The 25,370-nt window shown below is 34.0% G+C and overlaps 1 protein-coding gene across 1 annotated transcript in view; it reads right to left on the reverse strand.

Moving 5' to 3' along the window:
* Positions 1-246: 246 nt before the first annotated feature.
* The window catches only part of LOC147018034 (oxytocin receptor-like), a 90,575-nt gene continuing 65,451 nt past the window's right edge, over positions 247-25,370 (reverse strand). The window contains exon 3 of the mRNA XM_085897309.1: positions 247-3,238. Coding sequence (XP_085753435.1) covers positions 2,961-3,238 — 278 coding nt within the window. The 3' untranslated portion in view covers positions 247-2,960. The remainder of the gene's footprint in view (positions 3,239-25,370) is intronic.

The following is a 25,370-nucleotide window of genomic DNA, read 5'->3' on the forward strand; positions in this document are numbered from 1 at the left end:
ATATATATATATGTATAGATGTATATATATATATATATATATGTATGTGTATATATATATATATATATGTATGTTTATATATATATATGTGTATATGTATATATATATATATATGTGTATATGTATATATATATATATATGTGTATATGTATATATATATATATATATATATATATATATATATATATATATATATATATATATATATATATATATATATATATATATAGCACAATATCTCAAAAAGTTATTGACAGATTAGGAGGAAACTTTGGTGGACTGATTAGGTATGTGACAAGGACGAATTGATTGGATTTCTGTGAAAATCTGGATCGAGATCCGAGAATTTCAAAATTTTCTAAGTGATTATTCACCACTGAGAGAGAGGACCAAAAACTATGTATCCCATGATATCTCAAAAAGTTGTGGACGAATTATGACAAAACTCGTTGGATGAGTTGGTGAGGTGACAAGAACAAGCAGATTCGATTTTGGTTAATGTCTGAATCCAGATCCAACCTATCACTGGATATAAAATGTAAACTGCTCTGCCTGGTGGAGGTATGCACTTCACCGAGTGCCATTGTAGTTGATGACTGAGATTACGATGATGACAGCGATTACGTTTTATTTGCCGGAGGGCCATTTTTTCTGTCGTCTGTGATTTTAAAAATCCATTTTTATTGTCATAATGATGGAAACTGATTGAAACACCTTGAAAACATTTACAAGAGTGTGTTTTTCTATCATTTGATATACTAGAAGCACCCGCTCTCTGCGGGAGCCATCAAGGGGGCCATGCTATTGTATTTATGCCTATTTTACTCCAAGGGGTCCCAGGATTACACACCGAGAAAATGGTTGCGATCAATTCAGCCGTTTTTGCAGTACCTGGGAACAGACAGATGGACAGACGGTGAATTATAGTAAGAAGATAGTTAGATAGACAAGGCAATATGACTGCTTCCATTGTGCTATCCCTTGAATCCGCTGGTGGAGTTGGAGCTGTGAATCTGTGGGCACTGTCCACTGAGCGATTTTGCCTAGTGACAGGAGACAGTGCTACTGAAAGTGGTAGCATCCAGGTACGCTCCATTTTCAAACAAAGGAATGCCATTTCATTGTAAATAACGTTTTCTCATCATTGGCCAGTCAGTCAAAACAAGTCACATTGCAATTAGTTGTGTGGTTTTGTCGTGGCTGTGGCCACTTGCCTCCAGGCAGCATTGTTCTGTGTAGCTACACCTTAAAACTTCCTTGACACCTTCAAAAGTAGCAAAACTTATTGAAACGACACGACCTTAGCAGCACTTTGACATGCATCTCGTGTTGTCTTTTTGGACAACCTCTTGTGTCAGCATAAATATAATACACGATATAGAATTAACCCACTAAATGCACATGTGATAACAAGGATTATGTTAAAATAATGGCATTCACTCGATTCAGCAAATAATTCCCAAGCCTTCCGAAAACCTATACAGTAAATAAAATTGCTGTTCACGAACCACGATGGATGACATTCCCAAAAGTATTATAAATTTTAAAGCTGTTCGCATTTCACTTTGTGGAAATGTACAACGAAATTATATACATGATAAATAAATGTAAGGAAAAAAAAAGTTTCCATTATGCAAACCTTTTCCTTCCGAGTAGTGTCGAATAGTCACAATTACACATAATCGCACAATAATCTTACCCCCCTCCCATTTTCCAAACAATTCTGACTCTTAAAAACATGATTTCTATTTCAACAGCATCAGGAATCTCATTCACTCTTGGGAAAAATGTATTACTCTGGCTGTGGCTGATAACTACATAGAAATACATTGTTGACTTGTTTCGCTGCTGCGGAACCACAATTTCAATTGTTGGAGGAAAAACCTTTTGACCCTGTGCCCTCCTATCCTTTATCATACTAAGCTCATGGATTGTTCTGGACTGTGCACTTACCAAGTGTTCCATGAGTAATGTGAGCAAGAAAGTGTGCCGTCAATGGTCTCGGGCTCGAGGGACATGTCTTCATTGACCATTGTTTGACCACAACTTATTTGTTTTCAAACCGTTTCTTTTCTTGAACAATGCAATCACTCTTCCCATTGATGACAATATAGTGGAGCCAGATTTCAACTGGAGTAAATTTGCTAATTGCACATTGTTTCAACCTTTTTTTTGTTCCATGTACTGTATTATGCACATAATCTGATTTATTGTCTTGATGCCATCTCAACTGAAATGTGCTGAAAGGGCTCAGCATGTGTTCAATAAAGAGCAATTGCATGGTCGTCTCACCATGAAGCATCCATACAGAGATAGGGATGTAGTAAATTAAGGAAATCAAAGAAGTGAAATACTTTATTTTGCCTGGCGTGCTAGCAACTTGTATACAGCTTTCCGCATGGCAGGTGTGCTGACCTACATACGACCACAGAAGTCTCAGTTGCCTTTTGAAGCAGATATTGTGGAACTTTGAAAGCAACAAACCCTATGTAGGATTGACTTGCAAGTAGCTGATGCCTCTGGTTACAGAAGCATGCACAGGTACTGATGAGCACTCTCCCTCCCTTGTGTGAGTTATTGACATGTGACAATTTTGTAGGTGGTTGCATCAACGGGGACTTTCGATTCAATGGGAAGCCCACAGAGCTGGTTTCATTTTTAATGAGCTTGTGCAGCTTTTGTGATTTTCACCATTACATGGTGCTGCATTGTTAAACTCAAACTGTCAGTCCTTTCGGACACACGGGGGTTTTTTTTTTCCCTCATCAAATTATCATCCTGTGAAATCGCTGTTAAAATAAGGAGCCGAATCATTGTGTGGATGCATAACTTCAACGATCTCACAATTTTGGGGTTAAAAAAGAAAAATCTCACAACTTTCTGTTGCTTGAAAAAATTTGATCAGGCCCTCGGACAGGAAAATAAGTGACAAAATGCCGTTTCAAGAACCTTGATCACGATTAACCCAAAGAACAATGTTCATGGTGTTTCTCTTGGGTGTTCTCACCACCAGAGCCCGGTCTATCGAGAGACGGTTGTCTGAGGCTGGCGCAGCTAAATGATGTGACATTCCCGGCAGTGCTGAGGCTGCTGGCACGTGTGCGCCAGTGAGTGGACAACCGGCAGCACGCCAGAGCATGGAGTAGGTGTCCACTAAAGAACATATAGATCCAAGGGTTGCAGCAGCTGTTGAGGCTTGCCAGAAGCATGGTTAGAGTTAAAGCCTTGTCTCTGGAGTCTGAAACAAATGCAAAGATCAATTACGTATAAATAGGAATCATGATAATTTTTAATAGGAATGGTAAGTTCATGAAATTGTAAATCATGGTGGATCAACAGAGTTTACTTTTATTAGCATTTTCACATTTTCACAAGATTTGAAGAAGGTTGCAGCCAAATGTTATGAAAACATTATTTTGTAGGGATTTTAAAATGTCACAAACATCAGAAACATTCCATGCTTAAAACTTTATAAAAACATTGACGTTTATTATGTTAATTTGTAATAAAATAATAATCTCTGAGAAGTGTTATAAAAATGTATTTTGATCATTTTTAATTGTTTTTTTTTAAACCCTGCAAAATAATGTTTTCACAATGTTTGGAATGATGTTTTTATTACCCTCGCCAAAGGATTTCAAAAGGGTATTGCATTTGGGTCCGTTTGCTCGTTTGTTTGTTTGTTTGTCTGTCTGTCTGTCTGTCTATCTGTCTGTTTGTCCGCGCAGAACTTTTGTGTTTTTATCCGTAACTGCTTGCTGGATTGAGACGAATTTTTCACCATTCGTGCGACTATTCATGTAGAATGCCCTAATGATAATTAGGATGTCATAAGTCACGTGGTGTGGCAACCGCATTGGAAAACTGTAAAAACTTTGGACCTCTGTATCTCTGAAAGCACACCAAGGAAAAAATTGAAACTTAGCACACAGCAAGTACTCCTCATGCGGAATGAGTGTGATTTTTTTTTCATGACGTCATAGATGCTCTCGTTATTACGTCATAATTGCATATGTAGAATGCCACATCCAATCAGTATGAAAAATTTTGAGGGTCATCTCAGGATAAAATGGTGCAGAGAAAAAAAACATTATGACGTCATCAGTCACGCGATTTGGCAGCCTTTTTTTTTAACCTTCAGAAATCTTCTCTGAAATGGCTGAACAGATCAAGGCGAAACTTTACATTAATGACCGCCTGACCATGAGGAACAAAAAATTCACACATGATGTCATTGGCCACATGGTTTGGTAGCTATATTGGATTTACGCTAAAACCTATAAAAATACACCACTCAAAAGAAGTCCTAGCGAGGGCTTGCGATCTCTCATTGTTCTTTTTCTTGTTTTACGATGTGTTAACAATATTATGCCCCAAGCTGGGATGTCATCTGCATTATCCAAAAACCAAGGAATCTGACAAACAACCTTGACGTTCAATGTATCCATGAAAACTGAAAAGAATATCTTATGATGTTGATTTTTTTTTTTAAGCGCAGCACTATACTACGGAAACTGTAACAGTGATTATACTTAACGCAAAAGTTTTTTTCAATGCTTTGAAGATTGCTTCGCTGGAACCAAAATTACAAATGGGCATGACAAATCCTTTTGGCGATAACATAATCAACTAGAAGGGCACTCGGTAGAGCACATACCTCCGCCACGTAATGCGGAGAACATATTGGGCCCAATACATTTTTGAAATATAATTCCATTCACTACTTTATCGCTTTTGGCCCGATCTCTCAATGGTGAAGAATCACTTTAAAAATCAAATAATTCTCGTATCCAGATCCGGATTTGGATCTTCACCAAAATCTAATCAATTCGTTCTTGCGGCACACCCAACATTTCCACCAAGTTTCATCTGAATCCGTCCACAACGTTTTGAGATATCGTGCTAAATATCTTTTTGGTCCTTTCGCTCACTGGTGAAGAATCACTTCAAAAATTTCTAGCAGTTGGATTCGGATCCCGATCTTCACCAAAATCTAATCAGTTCATCCTTGTCACTCACCCAACCTGTCCACAAAATTTCGTCCGAATCCGTTCAAAACTTTTTTGGACATATATCGTTTTTGGCCCAATCTCTCAATGGTGAAGAATCATTAAAAAAAACCTATCGTATTCAGATTCTCGTATTTGCCAAAATCGAATCGATTCATCCTATATCACTTAAAAATATCACTATGTATATCACTTATACATGAGTGAATATCATTTTTGGCCCTATCACTCAATGGCGAATAATTATTTTAAAATTCTAGTATCGGCATCCTCTTAATGATGACGTCATAAAATCGAATATGATGTCATTGTGATGTATCAGGTTTGCGATAAATTATCTGTGCTAATGCCCAGCTTGATTCCTGCAAACAAAATTCAAACAGCTTGCCGAGTTTCGGAGATAATGGTATAGGCGATTTCCATTAGCGGCAATATTATGACGTCAACTTTTTTCCTAGGAAGGATTTCCAAAATTGGAGATGGTTACTGCCTGCACGTGGGCTTTCTGCATATACATGGCAAGTTTCACGAAGATCCGATGAAAACTCTGGGTTGAACAAAAAATGTCAAAAAATATGAATGACGTCATAAAAATTTATATGACGTCATAGTGATGTATCCTATGTGTGGTGATTCATCTCTGCTTATGCCCTGTTCGATTCCCGCAAACAGAATTGAAAAAGCTTGCCTAGTTTCGGAGAGAATTTTTTAGGCGATTTCCATTAGCGGAGATATTTGACATCATAACTTTTTTTTCTAGAATCAATTTTCAAAATCGGAGATGGTTACTGTCTGCGCACGGTATTTCTACATACCTATGCCAAGTTTCAGGAAGTTTCGATGAAAACTGTAGGCTGTGAAACAAAAAAGTCCACAAGAAGAAGATGAAGAACAACAACGTGAGTAAGACAGAGATCCTCCACGAGGATCGAAAAAAAAAGTTATGGCCTGGACAGATACAAACGCATCTCGTTTTTTAGCTCGCCTGTTCGAAGAACTCTAGAGAGCTATAGCGATACCCCTGGTGTGAGCGTCAGCGTGAAAATGTTAAAATTTTTGGTGCAAGTTATTTTTTCCTTTCTAATGTTTTTATCTACCACACTATTTTTTATACGCCCGATATATATATATATATATATATATATATATATATATATATATATATATATATATATATATATATATATATATATATATATATATCTTCTTTCGGCTGGTCCCGTTCGGGGTCGCCACAGCGGATCATCCGTATGATCCGCATAGTGATTTGGCACATGTTTTACGCCGGATGCCCTTCCTGACGCAACCCTGGTCGCCTCTTATGACACAGGGATATGGTACACCTATTTTAACCGGGGTATACACCGGCCCAGTATACTGGTACTCATTTCGCCGACCTCGGAAGGATGGCAGGCTGAGTCAACCCCCTGGTGTATTAATTCAGTGGCCCAACGGGGCTTGAACTCAGGACCTTTTGGATCCCAAGCCGCTGCCCGAACCACTGCGCCAACACCAGGATATATATATATATATATATTTACATATATACATATATACATATATATATATATATACATATATACATATATATATATATATATATACATATATACATATATACATATATACATATATATATATACATATATACATATATACATATATATATATATATATACATATATATATATATATATATATATATATATATATATATATATATATATATATATATATACATGTATACATATATATATATATATATATATATATATATATATATATATATATATATATATATATATATATATATATATATATATATATATATATATATATATATATATATATATATATATATATATACATATATATATATATATATATATATATATATATATATACATGTATACATATATATATATATATATATATATATATATATATATATATATATATATACATGTATACATATATATATATATATATATATATATACACATATATACATATATATATATATATATACATATATACATATATATATATATATATATGTCGAGATCAGGGTCTGCAATCAAGCAATGACTACACCAATCGTCGTAGAGAAGAGCTTTTAATGCACATCAAAAGTGTACACGAGAGTAGAAAGGTACAGAATACCTACAGTATACCAGCTCAGTCAAACTCTGGCCTGCAAGCCGTTTGGTTTACTTTATATATACTTTTCCTGCTCATCTGTTTTCTTTGAAAGTAACAACACCCCAGCAAATATTCTCTCCTGGCCTGACAAAGCATTTATCTTTTCACAAGCAAGAAGATCTGTTATTGATCAGGCAGATCTTTATCACAATATATATTATCGTCTCATTCTACTACAAGATGTTCCCTTTTGAACTATACCAAAACAGTGCTGATTTATGATTGGGCTTCTCCGAGCCCAAGGCTCAAAGAATGTTGTTACAAGGGCCAACAAGAAAGCCAGATGTTCAGCTGCACGACAAAGAGACAGAGACAGAGACAGAGACAGAGACAGAGACAGAGACAGAGACAGAGACAGAGACAGAGAGAGAGAGAGAGAGAGAGAGAGAGAGAGAGAGAGAGAGAGAGAGGGAGGGAGAGAGAGAGAGAGAGAGAGAGAGAGAGAGAGAGAGAGAGAGAGATAGCCGACTGGCTTTGATTACCAACAGTCAAAAATGGTAGCTTACTGAGAGCCTCTTAAATGCTTTGGCTTCCTCAATTAAATGCTACATTCAATTTTAAGAAAAGGTAATCCTATTAAAATGGCTGCTTTCATCTTGGGAGCTGTTCAACAGCTCCACATTTGCCCCTCTGTTACTTAGAAACATAGTGGAAAAGGAACACCACAATTATAATATTTTTTAGAGATGGGATCTTGATGGAGCGGCAAGGTGGTAAAAGGGAGTCTCGTCCAGAAGTGGCACACTTTTATGAGTAGCTCCAAGTGGGTCATTACGTCACGAAAGCTCCGCCCGCACTTTCTTGCTTCATAGAAAAGCCCCCCCTCCTTCGAGGGCTCCACACACGGTTTACTTCGTACATTCAACCACAGATTCCAACCACAATTGATTGTAAAACCGAGCTCCTCACAATAATGATGCAACCAACCGTGTTGATAATTTTCCGTGCCTCACTCGGTTAAAAAACGATATTTCTTTTCCAAAGCTTCTCCCCGTATTCAGGCAAACTTCACGCAGCCCGACTCTCCCAAGCAAAAATCGCGCACAGCCCGCACTTCACAGCAGGGCACCAACACATTCAGCACGATAACCGCTTTTATGGTCAATTTCAATCCAAATAATTTATCCTGACAGATAGAGGCTCATATAAGGACAACAAACATGCTCCTCTGTCCGCTTTCATACAAAAAAACTTGATCGCGCCAGGCAGAGGATTAATGCTCCGTGACAAGGTCCGCAAAGACCACTAGTCATCTCCCCCAAAAACATTTCTGCAGCTTGCCTAATGTCTTTGTCCTGGTTCTTGGATGTCATTGTTTCATTCACCGACGAGTGAAGACACAGCACGCCTCTGAGCACAGCATGTGCACTTCGACACAGCTCGCCCCCACCTTTTATCCTACCCCTCCTTACTTCGCACCTTGGTCCCGGGTCTCTCCCCATCTCCACATCCACAACAAACTGCGTACATACGTTCGACCCACACATTACTCACGTATACAAATCAATTTAAACACATTTCAGAACTATTTGACTCTATATTAAATTAACTTTTATTTATTTCCAACCGCGATTAAATAATTCTCAATTCAATTCGTGTTGTATGGACTCCTGGACTTGGAGATCACAATCAAGGCTTTATTCGGCACATCTGCCACAAATTTTCCCGTTGACTCGTTTTTGAGTCGTTAAAAAACTCTCAAAGAGGAACACGACTCCCACCTTTACCCTTCAGGCAAGGCGCACACATTCCTCCACTTCACCATGGGGCATCCTTCCCTCTGTGGGTTATCATTCCCTCCCACCTTCCATTTCCACACATCGTTTTCACGAGCAGCCTGGCTTCGTCCTCTGTTCTTTCAGAACTTCGCTTTAAATTTCCAATTATTATCACATCAGAACTAATCTCAATTCCTGTTCTTTTAATGGATATTTTACCGATTTTGAGTTGGCTGCACTGTAACCTTCCCTTCCGCCTGCGTTTTTCCGCCACCTCCTCACCGGGAAGGCAAAAGTCGTGGCCAGCGACCTCGTACCTTCCAGGTTTGGACAGAACCTCGACGGATTAAGGAAACCCTCAGATGGGTTACCTGGTATTCTCTCTTGATTTCCCCGCTCTGTGCACTGATGTTGCACGGGTGGGGCAAGGTGTTTTCTCAACTTATTATTTTAATCTTAACACTTACAAGTTTTCTTTTTTGTTTTTCCAACATTATTTATTTGTCATGCTTCTTCCCTACACATCTTACAAGCTTCAAGTTTGGTTCGGGCTTATTCACAAATGCATATCTTAACGAATCTTATTCTAGGAATGCATATGGGTACTTTTATATTCATTCATAGCATGATTCTAATTGATCACATTACCTAGGTCCATAATTTCCGTTACAGCTTTATTTTCCCACTTTCCCTGAATCATTTCTAGAGTGTTCTTGGACTGGTCAGTGTTTTGCCTGGGGTGGTCTCGGGTTGGGTTGAGTGTCTTTCACACCTTTCCACGAACCCTCACACTCCCTTGCACACCTTCCACGTCCTCAATCTCCCACAGAAATACCTTGTCTCTTGGAGATTTCTCAGATTACCCTCCCAGGGTTTGTACCTTGCAATCTCCCCTTTAGACATTGCTCTCCAGGGATTTCTTAGATGAGCCTGTAAACATCACCTGCAACCCCCCCCCCCTGCGAACACTTAACCCCCCGGGGTACCCTTCTTTTTGATGCGCACAAAGCTCCCTCTTTTCTCATTCTTTTAAGATAAGTACAGATCACAAAGAGCAGCGAACCTGTATGTCCCGGTGCGAGAAAAAGAGGCAGTTCTTACCTTATCTTTAAGCCGGCCGGCTGCTGTCCTCTTTTTGTCTCACCAAGCAAGAAGTTCCCCTCTTTTGCTCTGTTTTTACATCCTGCCGACTACGCCAAAATGTCGAGATCGGGGTTATTCACAGCTGACTGAAATCAAGCAATGACTACACCAATCGTCGTAGAGAAGAGCTTTTAATGCGCATCAAAAGTGTACACGAGAGTAGAAAGGCACAGAATACCTACAGTATACCAGCTCAGTCAAAACTCTGGCCTGCAAGCCGTTTGGTTTACTTTATATATACTTTTCCTGCTCATCTGTTTTCTTTGAAAGTAACAACACCCCAGCAAATATTCTCTCCTGGCCTGACAAAGCATTTATCTTTTCACAAGCAAGAAGATCTGTTATTGGTCAGGCAGATCTTTATCACAATATATATATATATATATATATATATATATATATATATATATATATATATATATATATATATATATATTATCGTCTCATTCTACTACAAGATGTTCCCTTTTGAACTATACCAAAACAGTGCTGATTTATGATTGGGCTTCTCCGAGCCCAAGGCTCAAAGAATGTTGTTACAAGGGCCAACAAGAAAGCCAGATGTTCAGCTGCACGACAAAGAGACAGAGAGAGACAGAGACAGAGACAGAGACAGAGACAGAGACAGAGACAGAGACAGAGACAGAGACAGAGACAGAGACAGAGAGAGAGAGAGAGAGAGAGAGAGAGAGAGAGAGAGAGAGAGAGAGAGAGAGAGAGAGAGAGAGAGAGAGAGAGAGAGAGAGAGAGAGAGAGAGAGAGAGAGAGAGAGAGAGAGAGAGAGAGAGAGATATAGCCGACTTGCTTTGATTACCAACAGTCAAAAATGGTAGCTTACTGAGAGCCTCTTAAATGCTTTGGCTTCCTCAATTAAATGCTACATTCAATTTTAAGAAAAGGTAATCCTATTAAAATTGCTGCTTTCATCTTGGGAGCTGTTCAACAGCTCCACATTTGCCCCTCTGTTACTTAGAAACATAGTGGAAAAGGAACACCACAATTATAATATTTTTTAGAGATGGGATCTTGATGGAGCGGCAAGGTGGTAAAAGGGAGTCTCGTCCAGAAGTGGCACACTTTTATGAGTAGCTCCAAGTGGGTCATTACGTCACGAAAGCTCCGCCCGCACTTTCTTGCTTCATAGAAAAGCCCCCCCTCCTTCGAGGGCTCCACACACGGTTTACTTCGTACATTCAACCACAGATTCCAACCACAATTGATTGTAAAACCGAGCTCCTCACAATAATGATGCAACCAACCGTGTTGATAATTTTCCGTGCCTCACTCGGTTAAAAAACGATATTTCTTTTCCAAAGCTTCTCCCCGTATTCAGGCAAACTTCACGCAGCCCGACTCTCCCAAGCAAAAATCGCGCACAGCCCGCACTTCACAGCAGGGCACCAACACATTCAGCACGATAACCGCTTTTATGGTCAATTTCAATCCAAATAATTTATCCTGACAGATAGAGGCTCATATAAGGACAACAAACATGCTCCTCTGTCCGCTTTCATACAAAAAAACTTGATCGCGCCAGGCAGAGGATTAATGCTCCGTGACAAGGTCCGCAAAGACCACTAGTCATCTCCCCCAAAAACATTTCTGCAGCTTGCCTAATGTCTTTGTCCTGGTTCTTGGATGTCATTGTTTCATTCACCGACGAGTGAAGACACAGCACGCCTCTGAGCACAGCATGTGCACTTCGACACAGCTCGCCCCCACCTTTTATCCTACCCCTCCTTACTTCGCACCTTGGTCCCGGGTCTCTCCCCATCTCCACATCCACAACAAACTGCGTACATACGTTCGACCCACACATTACTCACGTATACAAATCAATTTAAACACATTTCAGAACTATTTGACTCTATATTAAATTAACTTTTATTTATTTCCAACCGCGATTAAATAATTCTCAATTCAATTCGTGTTGTATGGACTCCTGGACTTGGAGATCACAATCAAGGCTTTATTCGGCACATCTGCCACAAATTTTCCCGTTGACTCGTTTTTGAGTCGTTAAAAAACTCTCAAAGAGGAACACGACTCCCACCTTTACCCTTCAGGCAAGGCGCACACATTCCTCCACTTCACCATGGGGCATCCTTCCCTCTGTGGGTTATCATTCCCTCCCACCTTCCATTTCCACACATCGTTTTCACGAGCAGCCTGGCTTCGTCCGCTGTTCTTTCAGAACTTCGCTTTAAATTTCCAATTATTATCACATCAGAACTAATCTCAATTCCTGTTCTTTTAATGGATATTTTACCGATTTTGAGTTGGCTGCACTGTAACCTTCCCTTCCGCCTGCGTTTTTCCGCCACCTCCTCACCGGGAAGGCAAAAGTCGTGGCCAGCGACCTCGTACCTTCCAGGTTTGGACAGAACCTCGACGGATTAAGGAAACCCTCAGATGGGTTACCTGGTATTCTCTCTTGATTTCCCCGCTCTGTGCACTGATGTTGCACGGGTGGGGCAAGGTGTTTTCTCAACTTATTATTTTAATCTTAACACTTACAAGTTTTCTTTTTTGTTTTTCCAACATTATTTATTTGTCATGCTTCTTCCCTACACATCTTACAAGCTTCAAGTTTGGTTCGGGCTTATTCACAAATGCATATCTTAACGAATCTTATTCTAGGAATGCATATGGGTACTTTTATATTCATTCATAGCATGATTCTAATTGATCACATTACCTCGGTCCATAATTTCCGTTACAGCTTTATTTTCCCACTTTCCCTGAATCATTTCTAGAGTGTTCTTGGACTGGTCAGTGTTTTGCCTGGGGTGGTCTCGGGTTGGGTTGAGTGTCTTTCACACCTTTCCACGAACCCTCACACTCCCTTGCACACCTTCCACGTCCTCAATCTCCCACAGAAATACCTTGTCTCTTGGAGATTTCTCAGATTACCCTCCCAGGGTTTGTACCTTGCAATCTCCCCTTTAGACATTGCTCTCCAGGGATTTCTTAGATGAGCCTGTAAACATCACCTGCAACTCCCCCCTGCGAACACTTAACCCCCCGGGGTACCCTTCTTTTTGATGCGCACAAAGCTCCCTCTTTTCTCGTTCTTTTAAGATAAGTACAGATCACAAAGAGCAGCGAACCTGTATGTCCCGGTGCGAGAAAAAGAGGCAGTTCTTACCTTATCTTTAAGCCGGCCGGCTGCTGTCCTCTTTTGTCTCACCAAGCAAGAAGTTCCCCTCTTTTGCTCTGTTTTTACATCCTGCCGACTACGCCAAAATGTCGAGATCGGGGTTATTCACAGCTGACTGAAATCAAGCAATGACTACACCAATCGTCGTAGAGAAGAGCTTTTAATGCGCATCAAAAGTGTACACGAGAGTAGAAAGGCACAGAATACCTACAGTATACCAGCTCAGTCAAAACTCTGGCCTGCAAGCCGTTTGGTTTACTTTATATATACTTTTCCTGCTCATCTGTTTTCTTTGAAAGTAACAACACCCCAGCAAATATTCTCTCCTGGCCTGACAAAGCATTTATCTTTTCACAAGCAAGAAGATCTGTTATTGGTCAGGCAGATCTTTATCACAATATATATATATATATATATATATATATATATATATATATATATATATATATATATATATATATATTATCGTCTCATTCTACTACAAGATGTTCCCTTTTGAACTATACCAAAACAGTGCTGATTTATGATTGGGCTTCTCCGAGCCCAAGGCTCAAAGAATGTTGTTACAAGGGCCAACAAGAAAGCCAGATGTTCAGCTGCACGACAAAGAGACAGAGAGAGAGACAGAGACAGAGACAGAGACAGAGACAGAGACAGAGACAGAGACAGAGACAGAGACAGAGACAGAGACAGAGACAGAGACAGAGAGAGAGAGAGAGAGAGAGAGAGAGAGAGAGAGAGAGAGAGAGAGAGAGAGAGAGAGAGAGAGAGAGAGAGAGAGAGAGAGAGAGAGAGAGAGAGAGAGAGAGAGAGAGAGAGAGAGAGAGAGAGAGCCGACTTGCTTTGATTACCAACAGTCAAAAATGGTAGCTTACTGAGAACATCTTAAATGCTTTGGCTTCCTCAATTAAATGCTACATTCAATATTAAGAAAAGGTAATCCTATTAAAATGGCTGCTTTCATCTTGGGAGCTGTTCAATATGTATATATATATGTATGTATATATATATATATATATATATATATATATATATATATATATATATATATATATATATATATATATATATATATATATATATATATATATATATATATATATATATATATATATATATATATATATATATATATATATATATATATATATATATATATATATATATATATATATATATATATATATATATATATATATATATATATATATATATATATATATATATATATATATATATATATATATATATATATATATATATATATATATATATATATATATATATATATATATATATATATATATATATATATATATATATATATATATATATATATATATATATATATGTACATATATATATATATATATATATGTATATAAATATATATATATATATATATATATATATATATATATATATATATATATATATATATATGTATATATATATATATATATATATATATATATATATATATATATATATATATATATGTATATATATATATATATGTATATATATATATATATATATATGTATATATATATATATGTATATATATATATATATATATATATATATATATATATATATATATATATGTATATATATATATATATATATATATATACATATATAGATATATATATATATATATATATATATATATATATATATATATATATGTATGTATATATATATATATATATATATATATATATATATATATATATATATATATATATATATATATTTATATATATATATATATATATATGTATATATATATATATATATATATATATATATATATATATATATATATATATATATATATATATATATATATGTATGTAAGTAGGGTAAGAATACTGATTCTGGCTCACTTTTCCCCATGTAAATGAATGGGGGATTTTCAGCGATTCCCTTTTTTTTCCTTAAAAATAATCTCCCTTTTTATCCCAAGGTATATTTATTTGTCTCCCCTTTTAACCTGGAGGTTGAACCTCATTGAATTGAACACCTGGGGGTTGAACAGCTCACTCATTGAACCTATAAAGATTTGTTCATTCTCAAATTCCTTCAATAGTTTAATTTTCTTTGCACAATAATCCCCATCTAAAATATTGACAAACAAAACATTTGAATCTTTATATTTTTGAAGATACCCCTTTTGTGCCATTACGAAATGATAAACTTCTCTTAATGCTCTCATCTGGCCACCTCCTGAGCCACATATCATTTTGAGATTATAGTAAATTGTTTTTTCATTGTTCAATTGATAACCATCAAAGTTTTCAGTCCATTCAAGGATATTCATTTTTTTCTTTACATCCTCTAACTTACTAGTTTTTAAATTAATTCGCTTATTTGTTTTATTTACCTTTGTTTTAGTTATTTTTTCAATAAGACTTATTTGATATTTTTCACATTCATTATGTTTTCCATTTATATACCAAGACTGAGATTTTCTCCACTCTTTAGTTTGATTAATACTTGGTTTAACCATTTATATATTGTGAAAAACGCGGCGGTAGCCCTTAAAAACCCTAACCCATCTTCCCATCGTTAAAACACAATCTATTCTATTCACTCTATCATACAATATCCATATGGAACACAATCTATTCCATTATCTAAAATAAATCTCTTATCATCAAAGGCTCCTAATGCCTTTTTATTTACTTCTTCACTATATATGTTATGTTTATAACTTCTTATTGTATTCATTTTCCTATATTCTTCTTTCTTATTCATCAAACAATTATAATAATTTCTAAAAGTTATTGATTTCTTTATTACATATTTCTTTATTCCCTTTAACCTCTTATCAATCTGTTCACCATACTTATAAGCATATGCCTTTGCTCTCAATCCAATAAACTCACTCATTACTTTTCCACCCAACTCATCCTTAAACTTACCAATAACCTTTTCATTCTTTTTGGAAAATAACTCACTCTTCTTGCTGAAATTACTTGTATCATATACTCCAATATTTTTCTTCATATCTTCATAAACATCATCAGTTTTTATATCTAGGATAAAACTATCAGTGTCCATATACAACAATGAAACATTTTCACCATACTCTTTCTTTAAGTCATTATACAAATAATCATACATCAATATGTTTGATAAATCAAGAACTGCTGTTCCAATATAAATTGGTTTATCCATTACAATACTTTCCTTTTTCATATGAATTGCAGAAAAGTTCTCTGAAAAAACCTCTTCTCTCTCAAAACTTGGTTTATTTATCAATCTCGAAGCTTCTTTCCAAGATGTTGCGAATCTAATGTTTTGCCTGTTTCTAACATTTTCCATAGTCTTTCCAAATACAGCATTATTCATTAATTTATAAAAGTCCCCTTCAAATTTTACTTTTGTATTTGCTCTCATATCTGTATTGAATTGAATATACTTTTTCACCCAAGGACTTTGTTTAAATTTTAAAACTCTATGAATTTTAGCTACTCTCAATCCTTCTCTCAAAAACTGTTTTAAGCTTCTCTGATGTAAAACATATCCCTCTTTATCATAGAATGTTGTTAATAACTTTTCTGTTGATTTGCCTTTAATATTAAAACTTTTATGATAATCACTGAACCATTCTTTCTTTGGGGTTTCTTTCTCACATGCAAAAGGAAGGTCTTTATGCTTATTATGAAGAACACTCGGGTACCTCAAATCAACTTCAAAATAATAACCTTCTTCTTCGTCATTCAATTCCTCTTGAGAAGAAATAACAATATTCATCAAAGCCTTTTCATAATCCTTTTCTTCCACCCACTCTAATTTACCATAAGGCAGAGATTGAGACATTGCCCATCCATATAAATTATTAGCATCAAAATACATCAAATAATTACTATCTTTTTCACTATCATAATTTGGAAGATATTTATTATTTGCTTTCGCATATCTTTTTGAACATACTTGTGATATTCCACCTCTCTTGGACTTCTCAATCATCAAAAGCATATCAACATCACTGATTAAATCTATATCTTGTTTTGTCATTTTCAACATTGCACTCCAAGCTAAACCAGGAGCTGTGAAATAGTGGGCAGGGTCTAATCCATAACAATTTTTATTATGACAGAGTGTTCTAAAAGCCTCAAACACATCAGCTAACAATAAAACATCTGTTTTTAGATATAAATCATGATATTCTCCAAGGTTCTTTATCTTAAATATTTTCCATATTTCTTGTGCGTGTTTATATTCCTTATCACTTATCTCTTCTTCATAAAGGTTATTATAGAAACTTTCTTTTGAAGGAAGTTGTGTTTCTTTAAATCTCATAAATGAATCCATATAATCATAAGGATAAATTCCCTTACTTGTAAGAATTTTCTCTTTACTTTGAATTTCATTCCTTGTTTGAATTTCCTCTCTCGTAAGAATTCCTTCTTTAATCAGAATTTCATCTTTAATCTGAATTTCCTCTTTAGTTCGAATTTTCTTTATAATTAGAATTTCATCTTCAGTTAGAATTTCTTCATTAATTAGAGTTTCCTCTTTACTTTGAATTCTCTCTTTAATCTGAATTTCCTCTTTAGTGAGAATTTCCTCTTTTGGAAAGAATGAATTAAGATTTGGAAAAGAGTCCGTGGAGCTTAGATTTGATGCGAGGTAGGCTAGTAGTGTTCCCATAAACTTGTAAGAATCTAGAAACCTAATACGAGTTAAAGGTTTTGTGAATATCATTTTTGAAAATGAAATATACTTTTGACTTGTGTTTGTTATGGCAGAAATATTCCCTGGTGTTTTTGAAAGTTCATTTATAAATAGATGTGTATCATAGTTGGCGCTGTTGTGAAGAAAGACTGGAATAAAAGAAGGTAATTTATAATTAAGATTACAACAGGAATGAGCGGGACCTCTATATTTACCAGTAAGATGACAATGGTCTCTAACTTTAGACTCCTTAATTTCCCCCTCACAAATATGACAGATATTGTTCATTCTAAATTCTAATTTTTCTTCTTTGGTTAATTTCATCGGTTCATTTGTTTCTTTCATTAATTTAGTGAGTCTTATACAATCCTTTTCTAATCGTTTTACAAACTCTTGTGAAGCATTTTTTCCACGATAATGTTCAAGTTTGTTATACTTTTCTCCAACAGATGATTTGATATAATAACAGAAACCACAAGGAATATGTTTTTGATATTTATTTGTATATGGTTCTTTTGGATTAGGAGAAGCAGTATTTATCTTTTTAAGGATACATTCAAAATCAGCGTATATCACAAATGGGTGCATAATAGATTTATTATAATCTTCAAAAGAAATCTTTTCACCAGGTTTAGGCATTGTAATTACAGCTGATTTATGATTACTACAATATTTTGAATGTTGTTCTAATCGTTCTTTTGTATGAAATGAATTAAGACATCGCTTACAAGGATATATTTTGTTTGCTGTTCTGAATACCTGAGAAGAGATTAATCTTGATAAATTATTGATGTATGTGTAATGTGAATTCTTTCCAACACTAAAATATAAAAGGTCAATGTGTGTTTCTTCATTTTTATAGTTGTTTGAAATTTTTAATATTTGAACTTTGTTTGTATCCGTTAATCCATATACATTAATAGAAAGATTATTCTTTTTCTCAAATTTAGGAATATCTGTTAGTGGCATTGGGAATTTAAAATCTTTAATGTCCAAGGTATTCTCATATTTCATATATTGTTTTACTCTTTCTGAATTACATTTTGGTGGATGAAAGTGAGCAAGAACAGACCAGAGAAAACATTTATTATCATTGTTCTTAATATTAACAACTGCCTTCTTTCGTTTTATTTCTTTTGGTAATTCAATATAAGAAGAAGCTTTAAGAGGGTTTGATTTTAGAATGTGTATATCTAAAAAGATGATTTTTTTAATATTGAATCCACTTCCTACCACTGTATTATCAACATCCTCCTCTTGTCTTGATAGTTCTTCATAAACCCCACTATTCAAAAAATCTTGAAATGATGTTATAAAATGAAGACCTGTTCTCATATAAGGAGTATGTTCTTCATCTTGTCTTTTCATATTCATTTTCACTCCCATATAAGACTTTAAAGTTTTCATTTCTTTTAATGTCTTTTTAATAAATTTTTCAACATCGGGTTTCACTATTTCAATTGATTCAGCTATTGATGATGGAACGGGTTCTCCAAATTGAAAAATCCTTATTTTTATATGCCCTTTAAATGCCCCATCAGTGTTTTTAATATAATAGTCTCCCTTTATTTAAACTCATTTTTCTTGTGTTTTTGTGATTGAAGATGTTTATTATAACTAGTCATCAAAACATCCTTTGAACAGATATCACAATGTTTTCTTTCCAACTCAAGAGGAGATATTTGATGAAATAGATTAAATGTGTGTTTGTTGGTTTGGAGGTGTTTTCTATAATGTTGATATTCGTGATTACAAACATCGCAGTACGTTGTATTCACCATATTTATAGAATAAAACTTTGCTTGAACTAAAATTTTCTTGATGAAAATTTCGTTTAATTTATAGGTGAATCTGTGCTTAAAAACATTTTATCCTCCAACTTTTTCACTTAATAAATACAATGTTTCAAGACACAAAAGACAAGTTTCAATCAATCTCTTCATCTGTTAAAGATACTGAGAAATATGTCAAGGATGTAAAATTGAACAAAGATAAATATAACAACTATTGGATAAAAACTATTATGGTAAATAATATGAGTTCTTCAATTTCCTTCAGTGGAAGGGCTTTCAGTATACCTGGAAGAACATCAATTAAAGTATCTCTAACAAAAGTTTCTCCTCTCCTTCTAGTAATATATTCAAAACTAGAAAAAGCAATGAAACAAGAAAAAGTATCAAAGAACAAAAACCTTATGGATGAAGCTTTAGAAAGAAAAGATAAGACCATCTGTAATATGCAAGGAGAAATTTGTATTTTTTTCAACAACCCTAAAGATATAAATCCTGATGAAATAAAGGATGTTAATATATCAGGTGAAATGACATTTCGTTCAATAGTAGTTAACGATAATTTTAAAATTACCTTTAATATAAAAAATGTTGTCGTTGAATCTGATAATGAAAAAAAGTATATCGATATCGATGGTAATATACAACTGAAAGTATAGATGAATTTCAGTTTAAGTAAAGTTTTACTTTATAAATATGCTAGACTTTCCTGATTCTCCATATGACAAATTTGAGAATTGTCCTGCGTGTGAAAGACGGGGATTAAACACAGAGTCAAAAGCCTATAAACAATGTATATTCTGTGATTATCTTCTAATTAATGATAATAAAAAATATAAAAAGTAAAATAATTCTTTTAGATTTACACCAAAAATGAATTACTTTACAAGATTGATTAGAGAAATGAATGTAAAGTATGAGGGTGATAACACACCTTTCCTTACAAGGGAAGAAACTGAACATATAAGAGAAATGTTCAAAGGATTGTTGTTGTATATTATTCATGGATGTAATTTTCAGGGAAATATCAACACAAGATATTGTATAAATAAAATAATGGATTATCTTGAAATTAAACCTGAACTTAGGATGAAATATAGAGTTTCTAAAAAAGCCAATAATAAATTAAATAACCTGTTTTTCAAATATATAAATGAATGATTTTTTACCTCTTTGGGAAAATAAGATAAAATTTAACAACCATAAAAATCTCCCAAATTCATTAAGATGTCTCATAGTTGGTTCAAGTGGATGTGGAAAAACCTGCTTACTTTTAAAAATGCTCCTCACTCCCAACTTTTTAGATTATGATAATTTAATAATTTTCACAAAGTCGAGTTTTCAACCAGAGTATCAACTACTCTCACAAGGTTTTAATGCTGGTCTTCAAAAAGAAGATATAATCGGTTTATTTAAACGTCAAAAAAACCTAAATGATTATAACATTGAAGATATAATTCAACTATTTTGTGATACACAGAGATGTAAAAAGAAATCAAATCCTATAACTTGTATTCTTAGTGATAATACGGATGATATACCGTCTCCCCAAGATTTGGATAAATCAAAAAGAACCTCGTTATCTTTGATGATTGTGTTAATGAGAGAAACCAAACGGTAATGGACAGCTACTACACAAGAGGGAGACATTCTTCTTGTAATTGTATTTATCTTAGTCAATCGTACTTTCAACTTCCTCGTCGTTCCATCAGAAACAATGCTAATACTTTTATTTTATTCAAGTTAAATTCAATAGATATCAATAATTTTTGGAGAGATAATTGTTCTACATTATGTAGTAAAAAGAAATTTGAGGATTACATGAAGCACACGACTGAAAAATATAAATATATTGTTGTGAAACAAGATGAGATATTAAGGGATATATTTTTTGTTTTATAAACAATTACATATATAAATGACAACTATTATTATAAATCTTGTGGGTAAATCTGCTTCTGGAAAAAACTTTCATAAATCAAGGTTCTTGTGTAGTACAAATGAGAATATTGTAAATTTACTTAAAAAACACCCCGTGATACGCATTGTATCAACAACAACTAGAGCAATAAGACCTGGAGAAATAAAAGGTGAAGATTATCACTATATTTCAGTGGAGGAACATATGCGATTGAGGAATGAAGGACAAATATTTGAGGAGGTTTCTCATGGTACAACAAAATATTCACATTGTAAGAGTGAGTTAAGGAAACTAAAATCTGGTGGTGTTGGGATATTAGAAACTAATCCAGAAGGAACGAGACAAATTATTAAATATCTGAGCGGAGTGAAGATTTTATCATTCGGTTTTGATGTTGATGAAGAAACTCAACGCAAACGTATGAAAAGCAGAGATGCAAGTATTAGTGAAGAAGAAATTACAACTCGCATTAATGTTAATAAAGAATTTGATGAAATATTTAAAGAAAAGGATTTATTTGAACACATCTACTTGAATGATGAAGAAAAGGAAAATTTCCCTGTTAATCTTTACAATTCATTAAATGATATTTTACAATAAATAAATGGATACAAAAGAAAGAGCAAGAAGATTTAAGGAACATCAAGAGTTGGTTTCAAAAGTTGTAAAACAACAGGAAGACATAAAGAAGAAACGCAGACAGAAACTAACGGGCGAAGAAGCATTTGAAAGAAAACAAGAGAAATTTTTAAACCACTTTTAAAAACTTCCCAAGAAAAATGAAAGATGTTTCCACAGTTCCCACAGTAGAATATACTCCCAGAAAGCTTCAAATGTTAAAAGATTTCAGTCAAATGACGGAGGAAGAATTAGAGCATTTAGGAGAATTAGAATATGATGATGAAGGTTTATTTCAACAACTGGAAGAGATTAATCAACCCCCTGATTATATTGTGAATGCTATTCAAAACAATGAATATTCAGCGGATTCAAAAACCAAAGCAGGACTCATTCCAACAGAACAACCAGCAATATTTCATCTTATTCAAGAAAAGGTATTGATATTTAGTGATGAATTAAGGTTCTTAAGTTCTGCTCAACCCCCTGTTAAACTAACTCCGAGATTAATGTTTCTTCTCACAAAAGATGGAAGACAAGGTTCAACTGTGAGGGATGAATCAAAGTATATTGATAAACCATTGGATATGGAAAATAATGATGATAGAGTATATATTGATTTGATGAACACTCTAAATTATAAGGTTATTCTTTCTGGTAAAAGTAGGAAGAATGAGAAGGAGAAACACATTATTCAGGCTTTAAGTATCCTTGGTTCAGGTATTAGTTTTCTTCCAAATGACCCATCGCAATTAGTTAATAGACTGTTATTGTTGTTAGGCAGTAAGAAGGTTGGAAATAACAATAACAGTCTATTAACTAATTGCAATGGGTCATTTGGAAGAAAACTAATACCTGAACCAAGGATACTTAAAGCCTGAATAATGTGTTTCTCCTTCTCATTCTTCCTACTTTTACCAGAAAGAATAACCAGAAAGAAATAAGGATTTTTCAATTTGGAGAACCCGGTCCATCATCAATAGCTGAATCAATTGAAATAGTGAAACCCGATGTTGAAAAATTTATTAAAAAGACATTAAAAGAAATGAAAACTTTAAAGTTTTATATGGGAGTGAAAATGAATATGAAAAGACAAGATGAAGAACATACTCCTTATATGAGAACAGGTCTTCATTTTATAACATCATTTCAAGATTTTTTGAATAGTGGGGTTTATGAAGAACTATCAAGACAAGAGGAGGATGTTGATAATACAGTGGTAGGAAGTGGATTCAATATTAAAAAAATCATCTTTTTAGATATACACATTCTAAAATCAAACCCTCTTAAAGCTTCTTCTTATATTGAATTACCAAAAGAAATAAAACGAAAGAAGGCAGTTGTTAATATTAAGAACAATGATAATAAATGTTTTCTCTGGTCTGTTCTTGCTCACTTTCATCCACCAAAATGTAATTCAGAAAGAGTAAAACAATATATGAAATATGAGAATACCTTGGACATTAAAGATTTTAAATTCCCAATGCCACTAACAGATATTCCTAAATTTGAGAAAAAGAATAATCTTTCTATTAATGTATATGGATTAACGGATACAAACAAAGTTCAAATATTAAAAATTTCAAACAACTATAAAAATGAAGAAACACACATTGACCTTTTATATTTTAGTGTTGGAAAGAATTCACATTACACATACATCAATAATTTATCAAGATTAATCTCTTCTCAGGTATTCAGAACAGCAAACAAAATATATCCTTGTAAGCGATGTCTTAATTCATTTCATACAAAAGAACGATTAGAACAACATTCAAAATATTGTAGTAATCATAAATCAGCTGTAATTACAATGCCTAAACCTGGTGAAAAGATTTATTTTGAAGATTATAATAAATCTATCATGCACCCATTTGTGATATACGCTGATTTTGAATGTATCCTTAAAAAGATAAATACTGCTTCTCCTAATCCAAAAGAACCATATACAAATAAATATCAAAAACATATTCCTTGTGGTTTCTGTTATTATATCAAATCATCTGTAGGAGAAAAGTATAACAAACTTGAACATTATCGTGGAAAAAATGCTTCACAAGAGTTTGTAAAACGATTAGAAAAGGATTGTATAAGACTCACTAAATTAATGAAAGAAACAAATGAACCGATGAAATTAACCAAAGAAGAAAAATTAGAATTTAGAATGAACAATATCTGTCATATTTGTGAGGGGGAAATTAAAGAGTCTAAAGTTAGAGACCATTGTCATCTTACTGGTAAATATAGAGGTCCCGCTCATTCCTGTTGTAATCTTAATTATAAATTACCTTCTTTTATTCCAGTCTTTCTTCACAACAGCGCCAACTATGATACACATCTATTTATAAATGAACTTTCAAAAACACCAGGGAATATTTCTGCCATAGCAAACACAAGTCAAAAGTATATTTCATTTTCAAAAATGATATTCACAAAACCTTTAACTCGTATTAGGTTTCTAGATTCTTACAAGTTTATGGGAACACCACTAGCCTACCTCGCATCAAATCTAAGCTCCACGGACTCTTTTCCAAATCTTAATTCATTCTTTCCAAAAGAGGAAATTCTCACTAAAGAGGAAATTCAGATGAAACAGAGAATTCAAAGTAAAGAGGAAACTCTAATTAATGAAGAAATTCTAACTGAAGATGAAATTCTAATTATAAAGAAAATTCGAACTAAAGAGGAAATTCAGATTAAAGATGAAATTCTGATTAAAGAAGGAATTCTTACGAGAGAGGAAATTCAAACAAGGAATGAAATTCAAAGTAAAGAGAAAATTCTTACAAGTAAGGGAATTTATCCTTATGATTATATGGATTCATTTATGAGATTTAAAGAAACACAACTTCCTTCAAAAGAAAGTTTCTATAATAACCTTTATGAAGAAGAGATAAGTGATAAGGAATATAAACACGCACAAGAAATATGCAAAATATTTAAGATAAAGAACCTTGGAGAATATCATGATTTATATCTAAAAACAGATGTTTTATTGTTAGCTGATGTGTTTGAGGCTTTTAGAACACTCTGTCATAATAAAAATAGTTATGGATTAGACCCTGCCCACTATTTCACAGCTCCTGGTTTAGCTTGGAGTGCAATGTTGAAAATGACAAA

Source organism: Eptatretus burgeri, chromosome 10, assembly GCF_056783735.1.
Source record: "Eptatretus burgeri isolate ZD-2024b chromosome 10, Ebu_testis_v1, whole genome shotgun sequence".
Classification (NCBI taxonomy): Eukaryota; Metazoa; Chordata; class Myxini; order Myxiniformes; family Myxinidae; genus Eptatretus; species Eptatretus burgeri.